Genomic DNA, 8,193 nt, shown 5'->3' on the forward strand with positions numbered 1-8,193 from the left:
AGCTGGTTTTCGAGGTCCATAACGATTAAGGTACCGTAGGTTCAAGACCTTGGTTCAGGAGGCTGGCCCCCGGAATCGTATGGCGAGCAGCTTGTAAGCTCCCATTGTAAAACTACAGCACCCTATGTGAGTTGAAAACCTCGGACGTCCGGCCAGGAATGTTCCCAATTGAGGGGTTTGGGGACAACCCGGCTAGACTCTCAGGGCTGAACAGTGGGGGCCCTTACCTGGCTCAGCCCTTCCTTCATTACAAGGGGAGGCAATTGAGTCACTGTGACGCAATCGGAGTAACTATCCGTAGCGTCTTGGCACAGCAGAACGTTCAGGGTCGCGGGTGATGCCTACACGTGTACGGAACTACTCCGTACTGTGTTGTTACGGATGCGTCTTGAGGGAGGTTGGCAGACGTCACGTCGTTTGGTTCCTGGCGGTGGGAAGGACTCAGTGGAAGACTAGACTTAAGGTATACTGCGAAATCGATATTCAGGTAAGGTAATCAAACTTCCTCCAAGCTTCGAAATGTCTTTGAGGCATCCAAACTGGGTAACAGATTCGTTGAATTGCCTGCTGTACAGTCCCCCATCATCATGGACTCATGGAGCGTCGGGCCGACCATACGGTAGTTTGGGATCCGTTCATCTTTTCGGGTCTCTAGCTTCCGAGAGACTTAAGTTGCTTCAGTGGCCAAAATGTGTCTCAGGGTTAATTTTGGTACACAGAGAGGGAACAGTGATTTTAGGATTATAAAACAAACTTCAACATATGCCCAATGGTTTTGTGCTTGTGCAGTGATTTGTCCTTTTGGTAGATAGAGTATTCCACGCTGTAGCTCAGTTATAGCTCACTTTCTTTGAGTGCTCCCGCTGCTGCCGCAATGGTTTGCTTTTCCATGACAGGTGCTTCGTACCCTCGATTCTTTTTAGAAAGGTTCTTTGGCTCGGGTTAAAATGTGGGGTCCGCAACGTTGCCCCACCGAGGCTGAGCTTGCACGATCAAGGTACCCCGCGAAGAGTTTCAAGTCAACCTACGGAGTTGGTGACCGACGACCACTGCTTCTCTGACGCCCTCCACCCGCAGCTCCTTCACATACCGAGTGGCTCGAGCGACAGAATCATCACAGCGGCAATAACAATGGCGGCCAACTCGGTCTGCCAGAACCAGCCGGCTGCGCGCCCAAATGGCGTGAGCAAAGAGCCAGACACAAAGGCGCCGACACGTGGCGGAATGCGGCGCGCATTGCCCGACATCTGCTTCGAGCTGCAAGCCAAGATCGACGCCTTTCTCAGCGAGCAGACCGACGACGACGTCTTGCGCAATGTTCAAGACCAGGTCAGCGTGTCGTTGGGCGTGATACATGAGGCGCTGAGCCGGTATGGGTAGGTTGCTGCGTTGGCATACACATCGGCCGAGGTGAGGGCGGGTCGAAAATGGGAGACGATACGTCTGGTTTGTGCGACGTATTTGTGGCTAATGGATGTCTGGTTCATATACAAAAGGCCCGACCATCTCTCGCTCTCGTATAACGGCGGCAAGGACTGCCTCGTGCTGTTGGTATTGATCCTGGCCTGCCTGCCCGCGTGGGCTTCCCACTCATCCTCAACCCTTCCTCCTTTCGATACAACCACGGGAAACCCGGCGGTCGGTCCGACATCCGAATCTCCTCCCTCGTCCTCCACCACCGACGGCGCACCCGTCCGCCCATTGCAGGCGATATACATTGTCTCGGCGCACCCCTTCAGGGAAGTGGAGGACTTCGTGGAAAGAACTGCCCAGCAATATCATCTCGACCTCAAACGGTATGCGCTGCCCATGCGGCCGGCGCTCGAGGCATATCTGAATGACAGGCCAGCCGTCAGGGCGGTATTTCTGGGCACGCGGAGGACGGATCCACACGGCGAGTTCCTGACACATTTCGATCCGACGGACGAGGGCTGGCCGCAGTTCATGCGAGTTCATCCTGTGATTGACTGGCATTACGTTGAAATCTGGGCGGTGAGTGCGCCCGTCTTTGACCCTCCCAGCTGTGACCTGAAAGGGGGTCTGGCACGGGCACATTTGAGCCAGAGGGTCTGTTACTGACACCCGAATCCAGTTTATTCGGCACCTCCATATTCCATTCTGTGAACTGTACAACCGTGGCTTCACCTCCTTAGGCGGCGTGACTGACACGCGTCCAAATCCAGCGCTGGCAGTCAGTGGCGACGCATCGAAATACCGTCCAGCATATGAACTTCGGGACGATGGCGAGGAGCGTCTCGGCCGAGATTGATATGGGCATCTCGGCACCCTCCCACAGGTTGAGCCTGCGATCTCCCTGTACGTACACAATAATGGGGCTCACGGTTGGAGAAGTGCGTGGCCAGCAGCGACGGGGTGCGATGGAGAACGTGAGCCGCGATCACAGCTCGGCAGGTGGCGGACCTACAAAAACGCATCGCTTCATAGACGATAGATCAGTATAGACGGTGTTGCACGTGGCAAGCTAGTATCTTTTCTTCATATGATACGGCTAACGGAACAAACAAACCGGCGTCTATGTCTGGGGAGTGGGGGATGGGAGCTTTTAAGGCGGCACGATCTACCGACGCATGTGCTATCAAGATAGGAATTCGTTGGATAACGGGTTACCGAGAGGGACATATCACAAAATGCTGTATATCTGGTAGCGTTGGGGATGGGAAGATACTTGTGCAGCAACACCCCAGGTATCGAACATGGCTGGAGTCACATCCTACTCCAGTTAGCTGGCCAGGCATCCGCTCGCAGAGCTTGTCCATCGCCTGCGCATAGTGCCTCTCTGCCGATGGTTTACTTTGCTTCGGCCGGTGACGGCTTGTCGCAGCTCTAGGTGCACCGGCCCAACTCTCACACTCCTCTCTCTCTTCACGAAACTTAAGAAACCACCGCGCACTCCACCGCGATAGCAGCCGTTCTTAGCCACACGCAGTGGTACAAGTGGCTGTACTCGCTCGTTTCAATCCTGGATCATGATTTGTATTGCGTTCCCCACGCCACCACCGCCACTTTCCCAGCATGCATCTCCCTATTCATGAGGACATACACCGCAACGCAGGTCGTTCACCTTCACAGTAGGCCACAGCGCCGCGACCTCGACATAATCTCCAACGCCACATTCCACAGCGCGCCAATGGAGCCACTCTGAAATCAGCAACATAGAGAAACACGAGAGTTATGTATACTGCCAAGCGCCAAGGGTGCTCCCTGGCAGCGAGTTGACTCTGAGATTAATTGAGTGACATTCGTTAAGCGTGGCCGCATTCGTCGCGTTCCTAGCCACCAGGTTCCAGCCCGGTCCGCCACCGCCAGACGCTCGTGGCGGGCAGGCAACCCAGCCCCAGCCGTTGCCGTTCAGGTTGACGAAGCCGCCGCCCTGGTAGGCACCGAATCCTGTCACGGTGCTGCCGGACGGAATGTAGGCCGAGTGAGCCTGGGTGTAGACCATGTTCCAGTACGGGTCCAGGTAGGCCTGCTGGCCGCCGGGAACCATGACGCTCATGGCTGCGCGACCTTCGCTGGCAACGATGACGGTGGAATTGCCCGGCGGACACTCGCTGCCAACTTGCGAAGGACAGTAGCTGCTCGTTTGGCCGTCGAGGGACCAGTGCTGCCCCGCCGCCGTGACGGGCTTGCCGTGGATGGGCAGGCCCGGGTTGTCGACAGTGAGTGTGAAGGGGGTATCTACCGGCGGGAGAAGCGTCACGACGTTGTCCGTACAGGTGTACATGAACTTGCTGTAGCATGCGCCTGCGCAGTGGGATAGAGGCTCGCCCGCTCTGATGGGGCAGAGGAATTGGTTCTCCCAGCAGACATACTGAGTTCATGGGCCAGATTAGCACAGTTTGCCGTGCAGGGTTGCAGTGGAGTGTGGTGCATGGCTCACCTCAGCCGGGTCGTACTGTGCCTGGCCACAATGCTGGAGGTCAACGCCGAGGACGCCTTTAGCGACGCAAAGTAAGGCGGCAACCGCAACAGTGGTGTGAGGCATGCCGACGATGTCTGAGCTTCTGTGGTGTGTGACGATGATAGATGCGGCTTCCTGGTGACAGCACGAGCCGAATCGAGGTCCGTGGATACCGAGCAGCGACAGAAGAGGATGACGAGATGGAAGTCCAACCCCATATATAGCCTACGCACTCCTTCGAGCCTCCGTCCCTGGCGTTACGGTCCTGAACTTCGTCACACTGGGTTCTTGTCGGTATGATCAGGTGGCACTGCAAATGACCAGGGCGGGAACACTCACCCAAGCCGACTTCCGTCTCCAATCAATTCGTATTCCTTGCCCACAGAAGAATACCGGGAGACGTCGGCTTTCAAGATCAGGGAAGTGGCAGGCGGCCTACAGCGAAACCAAGCACTTTATCATGCATAGCCCTGCACGCAGATGCCCCATCCCCGGAATTGATGTTGGTCAACAGGGTGATCGAGTTGTCTTTCTACCCGATAAACCCGCATGGTTGTCACGGCGCAATATAGCTACGCAACCAACCGCCTGAACAAAGTAGCCTCTAGTACTCCACGATATGCAGTGATGCGACGGCCAACAAATAGCTGGATGGGAGACTGGAGCATCTCCCGTTGTGTCCAAAGTGATTGACCGCCAAGACTCTCGTATTGCGGGTGAGGGCTGGCGGTGCCGGGCTGCCTGGCCGGCTTACCCCGCAGGGCTGCCGAAGCGGCCAGACAAGATCCCGTTCGCATCGGATCCTGATCCTCTGAGCCTGCGGAACTACACTTGTACAGCATGGAACTCGTATGGGTTGGAGAGCTAAGAAGATCATGCCGGGCGAAGACCAACCGCCCTGTCGATGTTGTGGCATTCATCATCACCTATCAAAACCATTCGGTCGTGATCTAGATGACCTAAATGTCTGTTATGGCGTGAAGCGAGTCGTATCAGGGAGGGTTTGCTTCATTGCCCGGTCACCTTGCGGGCCCGCAAGCGAGGTCGTCGGGCGAAGGAAGGCAGGAACCGGGGGACAGGAAGCTCTGTTAGCATCACTGCCCTTGGGTGTGGCCATCCTACAACTTCAACGGAGTAGACGGCTGCTGGGGCCCGGTGCGGGGTTGGCTTTACGGTCCCGAACGAATTCGAAATTGTAGAAAGGTCGAGGAGTAGCAGACTCGGGTATCATGAGTTCCGGCTCCGGTCGTGCAACAAAGTTTTCATCCGGCGAACACGGCAGCACTGTGCGATTCGATGTTTGTAACCAGCGTCCTTGAGTATCGCGCGGGTCAAGCCAACCGCCTCCGCCGCCCACTTGAACGGTTTCGCTTCAAACGCAGGATATAGCGCCGCTGTAAGAGTGCCCTGAAGTAGTCATATATGGCCTCTCTGAGCAAGATGAGGGCGGTAAAGATGACCACGGGGACGGCTATCTTCCAGCTGTTCCACTTGTCAGGACCCCGGATAACAAACACGAGAAAGGTGCAAGGAAAACGTTTACTCACAAGTAGCCGACATCTTGGTACCGGACATCGAAGGGTTCGAAATTCTGGCCGAAATATCCTGTAATGAATGTCAGGGGTAAAAAAATAATGGTTGCTGCCGTGAGCTGCCTCATGGATTCGTTCTGGTAGGCTGATATGGTGTTGAAAATGAGGCCAATCATGCCTTCGGCCGAGTCCTTGAGCCGATTAAGCGTCTCGGTTATCAGAATAGAGTGGTCCAGGACGTCTCCAAGATATGTGTACGTCAAAGGGGTGATAATCACGCCGTGGTTCGGATCCAGCAGATGTGCCATGACAGCATCCTGTGACACGTCCGCTTTGTGGTCACGGAGAGCGTTGATGAGTGACGTGATGGGGTTGATGAATGCCAGTATCTTGTTGATCTCGGCGATGAGGATGTAGAGGGTCTTTGTATGTCCCATATCAGGCCGGTTCAAGACATCGAGTTCGAGGTCCCCAATCACGTCACCGTAGCAAGCCGCAACGGGAATCGCCAAGTCGATTATGGCGTCTATAATAGCTTGACCAACCATGGAGGCATCACATGATCTTGTAGGATGAAGTGTCAGCAGTCTCGGCCACGAAGGCGGCGGGCACGCGGATGCAAATTTGAACTCACTGTCGAATGATGGTGTCGGTTGTTTGGAGGCGCCGGATGATGGGACCCTCGACGTCCTGCGCCGACTGTTCGAAGAAGCTGATGATAGTGTTGTCGTTGGTGATAAACATGGATACCTGCTCGCATGCCACGGCCAGGTTTCGAGAGGACAAGGCAGAGTTCTTTTCCATGTACTCTGCCCGAGGGTCGTTTGGCGAGGCATGATAACGCTGCAGCGTGCGCAGCAGACTGATGTCCGGGACGTCCAAGAAACCAGCGGGCTGCGGCTTGATGTATCCTCCGGAATCCTCGGGAACGGACGTGTTGCCTGTGCCCAGGTCTTTCTCCTGCTCGTCAGCGGTCCTACTGCGGAACGCTCTCCGCAGCCGCCTGAGCCACCTCCTTGACGACTTCGCGCTACGCTTGCTTAATCCGCTTTTCCGGCTGCGGGCGTCATCCTCAAAGTCCGAATCCTCGCTCTCGCCCTCATAGAGATGCACTAGCTTCTGAAGGGTCAGGACCACAAAGGCATGCGTAGGGTACCTGCGGTTGTCAGCAAGCCTGTCATCCTCTGTCGCGTGTCTGCAGGGTCCCTCTGTACCAATCCGCCTTTGTTCTGTTTCTCGTGTTCATGGTGTCTTCAATGGCTAGGCTGTGAAGGTTCTTGTGCCGCCCAAGAGACTTGATGACATCCCAGCTGAGACCGTTAACATTGACCCAGCGACATTTGGCCCAAACCGGCTGTGGCTTGCTCAGAAATGCGGCCAGCGTCTCGTTATCGAACTTCTGGATCGATAGCTGGTCCTGGGAGAAGTCGACGACAGTAATTTCGCAAGGGCGGCGCAGTGTCGGGATCGAAGCATGTCCGCCATCCGGTTTGCTTGGATCCACGCCTGGTTCGGCACCAGCTAGTAAGGAGGTCGCGAACCTCGGTTAGTACCTGCACAGACTGACCGGGGCGAGTGTACATACGGTGCCAGCCCGGCTGAACGGCGAAGTCCTCAAAGTCGTCCACCGTTCTGAACGTTCCAGCGCGCGTTAGGCGACGTCGCATACCGGGGCTCAATGCGGCTTCGGTGTCGGAGCGGCCGAGCACACCCGCGGGCACGTCGCGGGCAAGGGTAGGGTCGATACGAAGCGCATAGTGCACATGGCTGTCTCCAGGCGGTTGTGCGGTAGTTGGAGGAAGCTCGGCGGGCGGAATCGAAGCCGTCGCGAAGTCGCGCGAAGCTGGGTCCGTTGGACCGGACATGTGGTGGTTTTTGTGGGATCCCGACGCTAAGGAGCAACTCGCAGCGGACGCTTAGTCACGGACTCGATAGTCCAGCAAAGCGCAAAGCGCAGCGAGCGCGGATCACAACCACTCTTTCTCAAAACAAAAGTGAAGAATGGGCTTAACGAGTTGAAGTTGAGCAGCCGAGCGGGTTCATTTAGCTGAAGTCACATCCCAACTTTCCATGCACGTTGGTTGTGGATTGGCCAATTGTTGAGCGACGATTACTTGAGTGGGACTGTTGCGCCCAGGAACACGAGATGAAACAAGGGGAAAGCTCCATATCACCGAAAGCTCCAATTGATCGCGTCACGCGACATCTCTCTTTTACACCTACATTCTCCGCAAATCCAATATGCCACAGAAAAACGATGAAGGCCAGATTGTCTTGGCCCTCCAAGCTCTTGAAAAGGACCCGACTTTAAGCCTAAGAGCTGCAGCTGAGATTTATTCGGTCCATCATACGAAATTGAGTCGGCGCCGACGGGGCAAACCATCACGACGCGATATCACAGCCAACTCGCGGAAGTTGACTGATTTAGAAGAATCGGTCATTGTTCAGCATGTCCTCGACTTGGATTCCAAAGGATTCCCCCCCCCGCTTGTCCAGTGTGGAGGATATGGCCAACCGACTACTTGCTGAACGCGACGCGGGACGCGTCGGCGCGCTCTGGGCGCATCGCTTCGTTAAACGACAACCAGACCTTACTACGCGATTCAATCGGAAATACGACTACCAGAGGGCCTTATGCGAAGATCCAGATATTAATCGTGGCTGGTTCGCGCTTGTACAGAACACAATCGCGAAGTACGGTATCCAGGAGGCGGATATCTATAACTTTGACGAGATTGG

The 8,193-nt window shown here is 55.6% G+C and overlaps 4 protein-coding genes across 4 annotated transcripts; 1 reads left to right on the top strand and 3 right to left on the bottom strand.

Moving 5' to 3' along the window:
- Positions 1-1,075: 1,075 nt before the first annotated feature.
- Positions 1,076-1,377, bottom strand: N657DRAFT_649997 (uncharacterized protein). Its single transcript, XM_062793843.1, has one exon. The coding sequence runs from the start codon at positions 1,245-1,247 to the stop codon at positions 1,083-1,085; it is 165 nt and encodes a 54-aa protein (XP_062643454.1). The 5' UTR covers positions 1,248-1,377; the 3' UTR covers positions 1,076-1,082.
- Positions 1,280-2,751, top strand: N657DRAFT_649998 (adenine nucleotide alpha hydrolases-like protein). The gene is made up of 3 exons (XM_062793844.1): positions 1,280-1,410; positions 1,497-1,992; positions 2,093-2,751. Exons 1-3 carry the CDS (start codon positions 1,373-1,375, stop codon positions 2,267-2,269), a joined length of 711 nt encoding a protein of 236 aa, XP_062643455.1. The 5' UTR covers positions 1,280-1,372; the 3' UTR covers positions 2,270-2,751.
- Positions 2,752-2,967: 216 nt separating this feature from the next.
- On the bottom strand, positions 2,968-4,391 carry N657DRAFT_650001 (carbohydrate-binding module family 52 protein). The gene is made up of 3 exons (XM_062793845.1): positions 4,262-4,391; positions 3,902-4,202; positions 2,968-3,832 (listed from the first exon to the last, which is right to left on the bottom strand). Exons 2-3 carry the CDS (start codon positions 4,004-4,006, stop codon positions 3,191-3,193), a joined length of 747 nt encoding a protein of 248 aa, XP_062643456.1. The 5' UTR covers positions 4,007-4,202; positions 4,262-4,391; the 3' UTR covers positions 2,968-3,190.
- An 862-nt stretch (positions 4,392-5,253) lies between these two features.
- Positions 5,254-7,319, bottom strand: N657DRAFT_684310 (uncharacterized protein; the record flags this gene model as incomplete). Its single annotated transcript, XM_062796665.1, has 5 exons — positions 5,254-5,404; positions 5,470-6,018; positions 6,089-6,610; positions 6,669-6,975; positions 7,040-7,319. The coding sequence occupies 5 exons, from the start codon at positions 7,317-7,319 to the stop codon at positions 5,254-5,256; spliced, it is 1,809 nt and encodes a 602-aa protein (XP_062643457.1).
- Positions 7,320-8,193: the final 874 nt, after the last annotated feature.

This window comes from Parathielavia appendiculata (genome assembly GCF_033297405.1).
Source record: "Parathielavia appendiculata strain CBS 731.68 unplaced genomic scaffold N657scaffold_24, whole genome shotgun sequence".
Taxonomy (NCBI): Eukaryota; Fungi; Ascomycota; class Sordariomycetes; order Sordariales; family Chaetomiaceae; genus Parathielavia; species Parathielavia appendiculata.

Excerpts from the sequence above, each read along its gene's own strand:
- N657DRAFT_649997 (XM_062793843.1), bottom strand. The coding sequence starts at position 1,247 with ATGTCGGGCAATGCGCGCCGCATTCCGCCACGTGTCGGCGCCTTTGTG.
- N657DRAFT_649998 (XM_062793844.1), top strand. The coding sequence starts at position 1,373 with ATGGGTAGGTTGCTGCGTTGGCATACACATCGGCCGAG. Across the intron at positions 1,411-1,496 it reads TGGCATACACATCGGCCGAG|GCCCGACCATCTCTCGCTCT; the intron begins GTGAGGGCGGGT and ends CATATACAAAAG. Across the intron at positions 1,993-2,092 it reads ATTACGTTGAAATCTGGGCG|TTTATTCGGCACCTCCATAT; the intron begins GTGAGTGCGCCC and ends ACCCGAATCCAG.
- N657DRAFT_650001 (XM_062793845.1), bottom strand. The coding sequence starts at position 4,006 with ATGCCTCACACCACTGTTGCGGTTGCCGCCTTACTTTGCGTCGCTAAA. Across the intron at positions 3,833-3,901 it reads CACAGTACGACCCGGCTGAG|TATGTCTGCTGGGAGAACCA; the intron begins GTGAGCCATGCA and ends CCATGAACTCAG.